This window comes from Bombyx mori, chromosome 14 (assembly GCF_030269925.1).
Source record: "Bombyx mori chromosome 14, ASM3026992v2".
In the NCBI taxonomy this organism is placed as follows: domain Eukaryota; kingdom Metazoa; phylum Arthropoda; class Insecta; order Lepidoptera; family Bombycidae; genus Bombyx; species Bombyx mori.
The window spans coordinates 8,532,421-8,547,837 of NC_085120.1; the positions used below are offsets into that span (position 1 = coordinate 8,532,421).

Below are 15,417 nucleotides of genomic sequence, written 5' to 3' on the forward strand. Positions count from 1 at the left end.
AAAAATTCATCATATATGAATTTAAGCGACCACGATTTCTTTTTTTTTTAAAAAGATTGAAGTTATTAATTTGCATCTCAAAGATCCCAAATAGAAGAACAAATACTACATGCGAATCCGTTTAAACAAATTTTACAACAAGTATATATCAGCCTTGTATCTCGTTAAAAACCATTTTAAGTTAACAAAGTTATGTTCGTCGACGTGCCGATAGCGAAGAAAAAAAACAGTTAGAGCGACGATAAACAGGACTAATTAACCACAGCATTAAAATTTAACGGCCCCTCAACTGAAGTCGTAAAGTGGCTCATGAATATTGACCACGGGCTTAAAATGACTTTCTTGAAGCAATAATTAGAACGGTAATAATAACTAGGTGGTTCTTTTTATTTGTTTAGGATATAAGATTAGGGACACCGCCGTACTCCATTAAAAGCATTGAATTTTCCACTTCTGCATTGATGAATGAGATCCAACTTTCTATATAATTGCAACGTCTGCTCATCCCCTCAAATCGGAATTTATATCTGCTTCTTGGCAGAAATAGGCGGGCTACCCCCCCTATAAAAAAATAATTGATTGTTTGGGCATTACGTCGACAACATAATACAAACAAACAAGCATAACACAAGCATAGCTTTCCCAGTCAGGTGGTAAAATGGTTAAGACGAGAATGAATACAATAAATATTAAGACTTTTTTTTCCACAGGAGAAAATTGCCGGATTCCCACCCGCATGGCAGGTGGAAGTTGAACCTCACAAAAAACTCCTGCTGCTCCAAGCCGGTGCCCTACTCTGGACCGGGCCAGAGCCCAGTTGGGGCTATTGAAAAGGCGGCACAGGGTTGACGCAGAGCATATAACATCCATCCCGCCGTCCCCCAGACACCGGACCGGCGGCCGCCGGCGACACGACCACCGGTTCCTTCAGTCGGTGGGCCGAGAGACCACCTTGATGGCACCGCGCTGCACCTTCCCCACCGGGGAACGCGGTATGTCATCACCCGGCTTCCTATTACGGGAGAGGGGGCCCCACGCCTGGGTCCCCTCCCCGCATTAAGGGGGTGGAGCTCGAAGCTTAACTTAGACTAAGCACTTAGTCCAAAACAGAACTGTGCAGCTCATGTCTCGTCCATGGTATTTCGGAGTTTAGAAATAGATGAAACTTCCTTCTCAACGATTTCATTGTTGAGATATCCCTCGTTTTATTTACATAGGGCTGGTTTCAAAAAACCTCAAAGCCGTTTTATTTTAGCTTACCCCGGTAAACGAGTTAATCTGAATAAACAGAAACGTTATCATAGCCAGCGGTAGTACGTGACGCTCGTATTAATGGAATTTAAAATTCGGTTTGCTTTCTTACGACCTCCCTTCAGAACCGGACCAATTATAATGATTACTTTACGTGTACCGCAGTACACTTTACTTCAGTGGCATTTCTGTTGTGATTATCGACTCCAGCAACAGATTGCTATTTAAAAATGATGATTCCACTATAGATCTTGCATCTATTAATATTATTTCATTTAAATACTCATATAGCATATGTGAGTCTGCAGCGTAGCCGTTCCACTGGCTTTTTGAATGTTTATGAACTCTGAGTACTTCCACGGTAGTTTATCCACTACTCTTGGCAAAATAGGTAATGTAAGAATGAAATCTGGTTCAAGTTTGTACAGTAATAAATAGAGAAGATAAGTAATTATTACTTCAGTGACTGCCAGTTTGATGCGCATATTTAATAGTGAAATTATTTGAGATGATTCCATCATCTCGTTTTATTATAGCACCGCCCGCAACCGGAGTAGAGTTCATCCATACTACCTGGAGCCACTGCGTTCATCCACATTGCGTTTCCAGAGATCTTTTTTGTCACGTACCATCCGGAATATACCACCATAAAAAAATAAATAAAAAAAAATTGCAGAAAAAGAATTTTTGAATGAAAATTCTTATCAAACTTTTATAACTACGTACCATTAATATGGACAACAAAGTTTGATGTTCCGAAATGCCATACCTCGTATGCAACTCTGTACACCGAAAAGCCATTTGAGAAACACAAAACATCAGCTGTTAAAAATATTGCTATATGAAACAGCTTGGTTGAAAAATTACTTGCAGGGCTAACAGAAAGTTTTGGATAACTCGCACGAAATAAAGATTAATGATAAAAAATATTGACCTTTAACAAGAGAAGCTATTGTTAGCGAAACAAATCCAGATCTACTAATATTTTGTAATTTTAAAAATGTATAATTTCGTACTACAAATATCTGCATCGAGAACACAGAGTTGTTAATAAAGGAACGCTATTCATCTGTTTCTGTACTTTGAATATACATTAATTTTAAAAGGATCAGTCCCTGGATTAACTCCAAAGGGCACATCCGTCACATTTCATCCGGGTAAATACGTACGTAACTATAAAAGTGCCATTAAAAAAGCACTTGTTTGAAGCTCTGTCATTTTACGATATACACAACCCAACACTTAAGTTTTTCAATAAATTTCAAACATTGTAACGGTTTTTTATTATGCCATAAAACGTGTTACCATATGTTTTTGAAGTCAACCGTCTTTTGTTGTTCGCTCGTAAAGCGCGACTGAAAAGTAATGTTGCAACTATACGTATATAACAATTGTGGGTCGTCACTGCATAATTATAACCTTAGCGGAAAGTACTGGTAGTCTTGGAAGCCCGCACCACCACCCCGCCTATTTAAGCCGTAAAGCAGTTATGCGTTTCGGTTTGAAAGGTGGAGCAGCCGTTATATGTAAAAATTGAGACCTAGAGCTCATGGTACAAGATAGCTAGTGGTATTAACCCGGTTAATGACAATGCGTTCCGATGACCACTAACACTAACTGCCCGTCAATCTTAGCAATAAGCAATTTAAGGCATTACTTAAAAAAATACAAGCATCTTCCGCGATTCCTACTGTCATCGGAGACAGTGGATAAATTTTCTATATACCCATCTCATGCGATGAACCTTTTGCAAAAATAGATACCCTTTTTTGGGGATCTTTATTGCCATCTAGCTTCAGTTTCAGCTACCCTAAGTCACTAAGCTCTCTCGCTACGATAAGATACACCGAAGATCCTAGAGCAGACTTTTAGGAAGCCATGTGCATTTTAGCCTATTTCATTGTCTATACGTAAGCTCAGGCTCAAAAATATTTATTTATTTATTTATTTATTTATTTATTTATTTAAGGATTACCGACAGGGTTTACAGTAAGACATAAAATAACATTGACATGTATAGAGCAATTGATAACTGCAACTCTAATTATAGGCAATCACAGCATGCATTACATTAATATATTAATAGAGATTTAATAATACTATTAATAATAATAAAAAATTAAAAACAAAAGAAAGACAACAAGGGCAGTAATACCCAAGTACTCAGACCAAGGCTGAGGCTGAGGTTCAACAACAACTTTTTATAATTTTGTTCTTAAATATTGGAAGGGAATCACCAAATATGTCAAGGTTTTCAACTTTTCTAACTAGATTATTATAAAGGTTAGTTAGACGAGGAGTAGGTGAGTGCTTGCCTAGATTGGTTCTGCTAAAGCGGGTGCTGAAAAGAGCAACGGGGCGACGAGGTAACCTAGATGGCACCTTCAAAGAGAATTTATTGAGGATGAATTGGGAGTCGACAGTACCGCTCATAACTTGATGTAAAAAACATAAGCCTAACATATCGCGGCGATCACTCAATGTTTGCATTTTAAAATATTTAGCCCTATCAACATAAGATTCAACATAATTAGGCGGCCTAAAACGGTACGACATGTGGCGAAGTAACTTTTTTTGAATTCTCTCAATCCTGTTAATATGGGTTTTGTATGTAGGACACCACACAGTGCTGCAGTAATCAAGTTTGCTTCTAACATAACTGTTGTAAAGCAATAGCGTAGTGGAAACCTTCTTAAACTCCTTACCATTCCTAAGTACAAAACCCAGTGATTTGTTCGCGGCATCTATAATTTTGTCAATGTGCTTAGTGAAATTCAGCTTGGTATCAAGCTCCACCCCTAAATCACGAGTCTGAGAAACTTCACTCAAGCATTCCCCTGAAATATGATATTGTGTTGGTATTATATTGCGTTTTAATGTAAATTTTATATGTAGACATTTCGAAATATTCAAATACATTTTATTAATTTGGCACCAATCAACCAATTTATCAATATCTCTCTGTAATAGTTCAGCATCATTCACATCATTTATAACACGCATTATTTTAAGATCGTCAGCAAATAGGTAACAGGTAGAATATTTAAAAAGATTTGTAATTTCGTTGATAAAGATGTTAAAAAATAGTGGACCCAAGATGGAACCCTGAGGTACACCCGAAGAAGCTATGAATGGATTGGAACTGTGACCGTCAATAACAACCTGTGATGGCCTTTGGTTTAGATACGAAGAACACCATCTAAGCAGAGGAACTTCGATACCAAATTGATGTAGTTTTTCTAGTAAAATGCTGTGGTTAACTTTATCAAAGGCCTTAGAAAAATCAGTATATATTGCGTCAACTTGCCCAGAGTTGTCAACGATGACCGCAACATCATCTACGTATTGAAATAAATTCGTATTTGTGGACCGCTTCGTCATGAAGCCATGCTGAAATGGGGACAGCTGGTTTCTTACATGATTGTAAATATGAGTATAAACTAAACTTTCAAAGACTTTAGCAAATGTACAAAGGATGGAGATGGGCCGATAATTAGTTATTAGATCTTTTTTCCCATTCTTATGTATGGGAACTATTAGGGCTTCCTTCCACTTTTCAGGGAAAATCCCTGATAATAATGAATGATTGAATATTAAAAACAAGGGTGTGGAGAGTTGTTCAGCACATTTAACGATAAATTGTGGTGGGATATTGTCTGGCCCCACTCCCTTGGTTAGATCCAGATTTTCCAACTTCCGTCTGACACTGTTAATTTCAATATGAACAGCCCGCATACTACAATTTGTGTCTATCCAGTCAGCATTAATATTGCTGTACACATTGTCATCAGCTTCAAACACAGAAGAGAAATATTTTGCAAATAGATCGCTGATGACATCTACACTGTGACCTTTTGCGTCGTTAAGACTCATAGTGGGTGGATAGTTAGAACTAAAATTACGTTTCTTTTTAATGTGCGACCAGAAGTATTTAGGGTTCTTGGATATTAAAATTTCTAAAGAGATTATATAATCGTTATAACATTTACGCATGACCCTTTCACAATCAGCACGCAAGTAATTGAATTCTATTTTGTCTAACGGATTTCTATGTTTTTTGTATTTGGTATGGTATTTGTGTTTTAGCTTTAACATTTTTACTAAGGATGGTGAGAACCAGACAGGGTAATTTTTATATTTAAATGTGGGTGTAAATGGAACATGACTTTTTATAATATTTCTGATATATTTACATTACTGCAATCATTAAATTCATTATTCCAATTAATATCACTTAACTCATTGTTAATAATTTCATAATTAGCTTTTCGGAAATTATATTTCGGTTTGATTGTATTCTGACTAGTTTTGTTAATAAATACTGTCGTTGCTATAGATATGTCTAAGGGGGGATGCAATTCATCAATATCTCTTAGTGGGTGAGTACATTCTTTGACTGTAACATTATTGTGAGTATTACTGAGAACAAGATCAAGTATTTTATTTTTACTATTGGGAATGTGATTGTGCTGAACGATATCATTAAGTGCCATAAAGTCTATCAAACTGCTATTCATTGGGCAGGTACCATAATTGTTCGGTGTAGTGTAGGACTCATCATCATTAAGCTCCCAGTTTATCCCGCTTAGATTAAAATCGCCTAATATAATCGTGCTACAATTTTGGTCAAAACCTACGCTACATTTGTCTAAATAATTATCGAGAGCTGTGACCGTGACGGGGGGTGGCAGGTAGACTGCACACAGATTAAGTAACTGAACATTTGAATTACGACTTTTAATTTTGATCCACACGTCCTCACAGTCACTCTCCCATTCAAACATGCGCCACGCTACAAACTGTTTTTTTACTGCGATAAGAACACCGCCTCCCCTTCTCCTAAAATTATACATAGATGAGCTCTCTCGGTCTCTTCTAAAAACCTCATATCTGTTGTCAAATACCTCCAAATCTAAAATACTACCATTGAGCCACGTTTCAGTAAATATTATAATATCATAATTGTTTAGTAACAGTTGTTGTTGAATCTCCACAGTACTCAGTCTAAGACCCCTAACATTTTGATAATAACAAGATAAACTATTTAATGAGATCATATTCGTAAGCTGACAAGCGCGAACTGCAACTTGACAAGAAATCAATTTGTAATTAAACAAAAATATTATTATTTTAGACAAGGTCGGGTAAATAAAATGAAGTAAAGAATCAATCAAAACAATACTTAAAATTAGGTGAATTTAGCACATTCGATGAGTTAAGTATAGAATAAAAAATAAAAATAAAATATTTACAAAATACAATATGCTGAAGTGTAATTAAACACTTCAACAAAATCGAGCACATTAAGTTACTTAAGCTTTTAACAAATTCGTTGTTTATTCACTCTAATAGTGATAAAGATTCAACTGATTTAATTAACTTGTATTCTGAAGATTCTGTTTTGCGCATATAGACATTACCGCCTTTGACCCACACGAACTTATAATTTAGGTCCTTAGCTTTTGCTCTAGCAGCCGCATGAACATTTTTCATAGCAGGTGTCAGGTGCTCGCAGACGTAGATAGGACGTCGCTCGCCCGCTATTCCCAGGTGACTGGAGTTGAGCTTGTCAGCTTTGGAAGTAACCCTCTTGTTGAACGTGATGGTGGCAGCCAGGAACTCGTCGCGTACTCTAGGGCAGCTAAACTTGACGAAGACGGAGCGGGGGCGTTTGTTCTCCTTGCTTAACTTGGATGTCCTCTTGCAGATATGGATGTCAGCTTCATTCAAATTATAATTTATTGTATTAGCAAGTTGCTTTAATGTTGAGTTCAGGTTTTCAGACTTAAATTCGGGTATACACTGTATTTCTATGTTGCTTGATCGTGAGTACTGGTCGATCCTAGACAACCGGGAGCTCAAGTCCATAATTGTGGATTTTAAATCTTGGTTTTCAGATTCCAGGATGGTGATTATATTCGTTTTGTCACTGAGATCCTTTTTTACCTCTTCATATTTTACCTGTAAGTTACTCAGAGCATCATCAACACGACTCAGACGATTCAATACTTCAGTGCTTTGTAGGTCGAACTGGCGGAGAATGTTTGCTCTAAATTCATCCAACAAGGTGGACACCTCTTCACGGATCATTGAGCGGAAATCATTTAAGCTCGTATGAGTAATAACAGCGTCCTTCTTGCGCAGAGTCACATGATGTTCGTAAACGTCAGATTTAGGTCTCTTGACCACGCACAACGGACAGATCCACGATGATTTAACGTCAGCTGAAAGGTCTTTGAATTGTTTTTTTCCAGGTCCATCAATACATCCGTAGTGGTGTGGAATCTTGCATTCACAACATTTCAGTACCTCAGTGGCAGCAGCTCGACTGGAACAGCAACCGTATTTATGCGTAGGAGACATGTTTTATTTTATTTTTTGGTAAAGTGACCAGTATCGCCGGATAGCAAGCAGTGCACAAAATCAGTCAAACGTCGCTCAGTAGCGACCTCTTTTGATTGGTAGCACTATTCAGCATTCACCCGATAAACGTCAGTAGATGGCGTCTGAGCATAACAATATTTTGGGTTTTGCAACGAATTATTTGATTATTTTGAATATAATTTCTAAAGATGAATATTTTTACTATCACTTTTCTTTTTCGTCTTAAGACGTACTTGAATGCACAACAACACAAATAACACAACACTGAACTGGTTCACGATGACTTCTAATAATTATTTTGACGGGTAATTAGGTTATTAGTTGCAGTTCGCACCCTAAGAGCTCACAAATTTTTTAATTCCGACACATTATGGTGAGATAACACTTGATGATAAAAAGGGACAATAGTCCTGACTATTCATATTGTATTTAATGTAAATAAAGTGGTTATAATATTTTAAAACTAAAAATTAAAACAGAGAAGCACTAGGTTGATGTTTGTTGAATAAACGTCAACGTCAAATTGACCATATGATGATTGCGTGCAAAATTTACTATTTTGTAGTGACTTTAGTAATTTTAAATGATAAAAATGCAACAACGCTTCGCAAAAGATGCAGAAAATATGCCTTTCTTAAGTTAAAAACGAAATGTGTAATTTCGCACGCCATGCTTACAATTAATATCCTTAAAACATTTTCAATGCCTCGAGCCAGCAGTATGATGTAACTAGCAATAACATGAATATGACTAAACACATATTTGTTCAAGGCGTCTTCGGTCAAGGACGATTCATATGTACATGCCGAGCGTTCCGTCTATAGGGTTAACTCCGCTTTTTTTTTCCACTCCTAAAATGAAGAACCTGGTGGTAGGACCTATCGTGAGTCCGCGCGGGTAGATACCACCAACCTTCCTATTTCTGCCGTGAAGCAGTAATGCGTTTCGGTTTGAAGGGTGGGGCAGCCGTTGTAACTATACTTGAGACCTTAGAACTTATATCTCAAGGTGGGTGGCGCATTTACGTTGTAGATGTCTATGGGCTCCAATAACTATTTAACACGAGGTGGGCTGTCTGTGAGCTAGTCCAACCATCCAAGCAAAAAAAAAACAATAGTCTTTTTCAAGTTGGTGGGTTTTTAGAACTCTATAGATACGTCTGTGAAATCTGCTGAGCTAGTTACGATACGTTTTGTGCATTAAAACTGTTACTGCAGCCATCGATCCTGGTTTGAAAACAGTCGTTCTAAAATAGAGATTGATTATTTTAACTCTTACGATGCTTAGTAGCAGATGGCATGCTCTTTATTGGTCTCCAGTAACCACTGATTTAAAAGCGTTTCATAATCTATCGTCAGCAAGTCTAAAGCAATTTAATATAATTTAAATGAAACTAGCTAAGATTCATTACTTTGGAAAGGCGATTTGAGTTGAGACATAGTACACAGGATTAATTTTTTGATCGCTTACTGAATGGTAGGGCTTTTGGTTTATGTGTGACATTGGGGAATTAGACGTCCTAAGTGTAATGGGTAAATTCATTACATAGGTACATATTTTTAATGAAAATTCTCAATTTCAACACCATACACTACATTAATAATAAGTTGTTTATTGACAAATAACAATTACTTAGTTTACGTACGTGACAACCCTAATTTTTCAGCATTTCTCCGGGTTCTCATCGCTGATATTTTGTTTGTTGCTTCGTTGCCAAATAATAGCACGCACTGTGATGTCATCAGCTGTTTGGTTTCAGGCTTTCCGATAGAATTTACAGTTGGGTAAAGAGACGAAAATTAGAAAAAATAGATATTAATCACATTTAAAAGCTAAGAGCTATTAGTCATTTTTAATACGCTTTTATTAGCTTCAGACGTATGTATGTTTGTAACGGAATCTTTGAACACGATTTTGACCCACTTCAAAACGTCGGATTAACTCGAAATTTGGTATACTTATTAAGGACCGATGACAATTAAATACTTAAAAAATTGAAATTCAACTAAAAAATGAAAAATAAATAATAGTTTAAAAAACTAACAAAATACGCTTTTATAGAAAAATCCAACTAAAAAATAGAAAATAAATTTCTACTCAGGAAATTTCTACTCTACTAAGGATGTTATCAAAATAAATAACCCTTCTACTCATATCTGTTCATAAAATATTTATAACTACTGATACCATGCACCCCAAGCTTTTTTACAATAAAACTATTTTTTCTTACACTATTTTTAATTCAAATTTCTATTTTTTAGTTGGATTCTCTATAAAAGCATATTTTGTTAGTTTTTTAACTATTATTTATTTTTACTACAATTTGCTGTGTGAATAATATGAATTTCAGGCCTTTCGATACATTTTAGTTTTAGGGAGGTAATCCCCTTTTACAATACATTTTCCTTTGTTTACGACTGTAACTTGAAGGCTGTATACAAAATGACATCTAAAATCTTTTAATTTTAAAATTAACTTTTAACTTAAAAAAAACGCAGCAACGTAAACCAAGCCCAAATAGAATCACGAATTTACAACGTTTTTAAAAGGGTAAGGTTTAGTACAGCGACTCGCCCTGGAACTGCGAAATTACCTGTTTGAAAGGAAAAGGGACACTTTTGGACACCACCTGTAATTACACCCGCACAGGTGCTCGGCAAATAAGGGTTTTTTGTAAATTTTTACTTTGATCACCGAAATTGAGAGGTTCAGTCCATAATTTGAAGCTCTCCGGAATATTCTGTAGGGCCAGATTAATTGTATAATGGAATTTTTGGTGAATTTAAAAATGATTTATGTCCGATTATATGAAAACTAGCGGCCCGCCCCGGCTTCGATTGGGAAGTAGAGCACACGACGTAAAGAATTTTAGGTATTTTTTTTACACATTGGGTTACATTATTGTAGTTTCAGTAAGGATCCCTATTTTTTTGAAAATATAATAAATATAGCCTATGTCACCCGGGGATAGCGTAGTTTTCCAACAGTGAGAGATTTTTTTAAATCGGTTCCGTAGTTTCGGAGCCTATTCAAAACAAACAAACAAATCTTTCCTCTTTATAATATTAGTATAGATTAACGCAGGACAGATACTGAATTAACTTCTAGCCTATCGTTTAATCCTGAGTTTATAATCACATAGCAATAAGAATAACTTTGACAATTGTACTGGAATTAAGAAAACCGTGACAGTAAATTCCTTAGGCATTCGCAATGCTACCTTTTTTTTATTGCTTAGATGGTTGGACAAGCTCATAGCCTACCTGGAGCGCATAGATATCTACAACGTAAATGCGCCACCCACCTTGATATATAAGTTCTAAGGTCTCAGTATAGTTACAACGGCTGACCCACCCTTCAAACGGAAACGCATTACTGCTTCACGGCCGAAACAGGCAGGGTGGTGGTACCTATCCGTGCGGTCTCAAGAGCTCTTACCACCAGTAAATAGTTTCACTGTAAATACGATGATTTACGTGATTAATGTACCGAAGTTAGTTAGTTCAATTTGTAATGTATTGCACAACGAGATAATAATTAATTGTACAAGCACGCTCGAAGTAGTTCCGGGCGCTTAAAACGCCGGAATTTCCATTCCATTCATCTTAAGCTCTTGAGTTATTTAGATTGTTCATATATTATAGCCCTTTGCAGTTTAAGCTATCTGTGATAGAGAAACGGGAAGATGAGAAGTTTAATCAATGATATTAATACGTGAAGCAAAAACTTTGTATCCCTTTTTACGAAAACTAGAGGTCCCGCAGTAGTCGAAATTCGACTATAATTAATTGGAATCGTAAGCTTGTACGCTATTATGATTGTATTTTATACTTCTATAATCACAAATTTCGCTAAGACTAAACTATAAAAAATATTAACAAAGACAAACAATATTTAATCTATTCTCAATTTGACAACAGACGTCAAGAACAAAAGTTTGACAAATAGTATGCATACGTGTGTGCGTCAAAAACATGGTATGTAGTGAGTGTAATGTTTTCTTTATAGATTTAATGTATCTTCTATGCATCATTTAAAAAAATATTAGCATTGTGCACTTCTTCTCTGTATTCTCTATAAGTGTAGAAAATTTCATACTCCTCCGTCCGCACAATTTTCGTAAAAAGGGATACAAAGTTTTCTGCTTCACGTATTAATAATAATATATAGATTAAGACGGCTGATGCGTTCGTATTGAGCGATACGACTGTGATGGCGTTCGAATCGTCCAGGCAGGTATCAAGTTTTTTTTATTTCTGAAATACGAACTTTACAAATGTTCCTCAGTCACTTCCACGATGAAGGAGTAACTTCGCGTAATAAAAAGTAAGCCTGTAACAATTCTAATTTACGTAATAACTAGTGGTAGGACACCTTGTGTACTCCCTTGAGTAGGTACCAAAACCCTAATTCTACGACGATAATGCTACGCAGTAATGCGTTTGGGTTTGAAGAGTGGGACATCCTTTGAAGGGTGTAAAGACGTTGTACTATAAAAACGGAGCCCTAGAACTCATGTCTCAAGGTAGGGGGGCGGCATTTACGTTGTTGATGAGCTCCGGTTACCACTTAACGCCAGATAGGCCGTGAACTTGTTCACCTATCTAAGTAGTATTTTTTCAATTAAAAAATATATTTTTTGATAATACACAAAACCATAAATTACTTCAAAGCAATTTGTTTGTCTTTGCGAATCAATACGTAAAATCGCCCGATTTTTTTTTTCAATTAGGAACCCCTGTTTTACCGAATTCAAAAAGGAGGAGGTTCTGTTTTCGTTATTTTTTTTGTATGTCCGCCAATTTCTCCGCCATTAGTAAACAGATTTTGTTTGTTTATTTGAAAGGGTATTTGTTACCCTCGATGTTGGCGCATTTTTAAGTTTAATTGATACATTTCACTCTAGATTTTTGATTATATCGACGCTTGAAAGACAAACGTGACTAAGCGACAATGCGTGAACATTTACAGTAGACTAAACTTGAAATATCTGAAAACAAAATTTATTTTAACGAATCTAGCTGTAGTAGAATCTAGCTAGTAGCTGTAGGATTGAAATGATTTTAATAGACCTAGAAATATATATTTTTTGCGCATCGAATATGGTTATTGCCTATCATTTATGTATAAAGCGGTTATTGTCACTTAGTCACGTTTGCCTTTCAAGCGTTGATGTGTATTTAAAATTACAATTATTGAATTTCATTTCTGTAAACTCGGACGACTTTAACTGGACTAAACAATGTTAAATTCAAACATCTGACTAATACATCTCTCAATTATTTTTTTACCTAAGCATAGCCTTCAAAGGCTATGCCAGCCTAACCTAGGGGCGTGGCTAACACTAGCCCTAACAAGAGCAGTGCTTCGCAGAATCTACTACCGGATCGGAAACGCGACCCTCTGAGATGATTTTGCGAGAGACTCTGTGGGCTGTGTGTGTCATGGGTGTTCTCTCGAATAAGCAATCCAATTTTTTTATGAATCTTTACTTGATGATCGTTAATTCTAATCAAACATTATTTAATTTTTCTAATGTAATTGAATTCTGATGAAAGATGTTTGCAGATCCGAAAGACCAGATCCGCGTAGAAAAAAGTTAAGGCGCATTCTGTTTACTCTTCACGGGTAGAAGCGCCGATGGTGCTCTCATTCAAAGCAAAAACACATACACGACTTATCGACGACGAAAACTCTAAATTGTTCGAAATATCGAGATAATAAATTGCCAAACACGATATTATACCGTAAAAGTGGATTTGTGTCTGAGATTGATTAAATTGATGAAAATACTAAACATTGCTTTGTGGAAAAAAGAAGACGTAATATATAATGACATCTCGTTATCATCGTCCCGCTGAATATTTCAGGATATTTTGGTTCAAGCCGGAACATCAGTGAAGAATGCGTCGATATCTGAGTCTGTAACAGAGTCCGGAAATTGCGATACTTTAAGACATATTTTTTTTGTATTGAAACTAGCGACATCTTGTAGTAGATGCCCCTAAATTTATATGTTGTTAACGTTAAGGCATTTAGTGATATATTTTATATATATTTTATATAGTTTATAACTAAGCACGGAAAATAAAAAAATTATAAATAATACAAGTCTTTATTTGTTATAGACAAATTTATTAAATGTTATCAATTTGTGGTTTCTGAAAATTTACGAAATCCTTCATTATAAATAAAATATAAGATAGCTAATATGTTTTTGCCATCTACAGGAGCAATTAGAAAATAATTGAAGGGAAGCCATCTAGTGGCAGACACCCGTAAACATTTTTGTTGAGTGCTTAAGTTGCTTATCTATAACTAATTTATGTGTATTATCTATGGTCATATTTCGTCAATACCCAATCTATTAGCACGGTCAAAGATATAAGGAATGGTTCTATTAAATGTCATTGTACTCAGTCTTTTTTTTATTGCTTAGGTGGGTGGACGAGCTCACAGCCCACCTGGTGTTAAGTGGTTACTGGAGCCCATATACATCTGCGACGTAAATGCGCCACCCACCTTGAGATATCAGTTCTAAGGTCTCAGTATAGTTACAACGGCTGCCCCGCCCTTCAAACCGAAACGCATTGCTGCTTCACGGCAGAAATGGGCAGGCGTATTGTAGCTTATTACAAGCGATGTATGTCTGCGTTCAAATCCCGCAGGCATGAAATATATTCTTTTTAATACGCTTTTATTAGCTTCAGGAGTATGTATGTTTGTAACGGAATCTTTGAACATGATTTTGACCCCCTTCAAAACGTCGGATTAACTCGAAATTTGGTGTACTTATTAAGGACCGATGACAATTCAATATTTTAAAAATATATTGAAAAAATTGAAATTTAACTAAAAAATTTAAAATAAATAATAGTCTAAAAAACTAACAAAATACGCTTTTATAGGAAATCCAACAAAAATATAGAAAATAAATTTTAATAAAATTGAATTAAAAATAGCGTAGCAAAAAAATAATGATTTTATTGTAAAAAAGCGTGGGGTGTTTTTCAGGATATTATCAAAATAACCCTTCTACGTAATAATATCTGTTCATAAAATATTTATAGCCACTTATACCATGCACCCCACGCTTTTTTTACAATAAAATTCTTTTTTCTTACACTATTTTTAATTCAAATTTATTAAAATTTATTTTCAATTTTTTAGTTGGATTTTCTATAAACGCGTATATTGTTAGTTTTTTAAGCTATTATTTATTGTATTTCATAACCTAAGTTATGGTTATGCTAATAAAACAAAATAGGGAATTTTAAAAACCCCAACCTGATAAGATCACGCTATGCCCCGACCTCTGATTTGCTTAGGAGCGGCTGGGTTACTAATTACTCAAATGGATTAAAACTGGGCGAGCCGTGTTTATGAAGCCGTGTTCACTATTCATATTTACAATGTTTAAGTATTATTGCGTATTATTGTTGAAAGGTTCTTCTTTGTTTTTAGTGGGAAAAACTCTTTACAAATTTTCCACGACGGCGGTGCGCTGGTTCAATATTTTTGAAGGAAGTTTTTGCGGAGGCGAGTATCGCTAAAGATGCACAAAAGAGGGGAAGGCCGAGGCTAGGCTATGAGGAGTAGACGTACCCGCCAACCCGTCGCTAGCTTCTTCCAGGCTGCAGAATTCGACGTCAGTTTTTTTTCGATAATTGTGTGCTTAGTGAGAGTTTTTAACGTTCTCGATAACGTAAAAGTTAACTCATATTTTGTATGGAATGGGATAATTTACCTACGTTTGCCGCTAGAGGCGCTGTTCCAACTGCA

The 15,417-nt window shown here is 35.8% G+C and overlaps 1 protein-coding gene across 1 annotated transcript; it reads right to left on the reverse strand.

Annotated features, from left to right (window-relative positions):
- Window positions 1-6,591: 6,591 nt before the first annotated feature.
- LOC119629451 (uncharacterized) lies at window positions 6,592-7,614 on the reverse strand. Its single transcript, XM_038015193.1, has one exon. It carries the CDS (start codon window positions 7,612-7,614, stop codon window positions 6,592-6,594), a length of 1,023 nt encoding a protein of 340 aa, XP_037871121.1.
- Between the last annotated feature and the right edge of the window lie 7,803 nt (window positions 7,615-15,417).

Bases quoted from the DNA above. Each gene is read 5' to 3' on its own strand.
- LOC119629451 (XM_038015193.1), bottom strand. From the start codon at position 7,614: ATGTCTCCTACGCATAAATACGGTTGCTGTTCCAGTCGAGCTGCTGCC.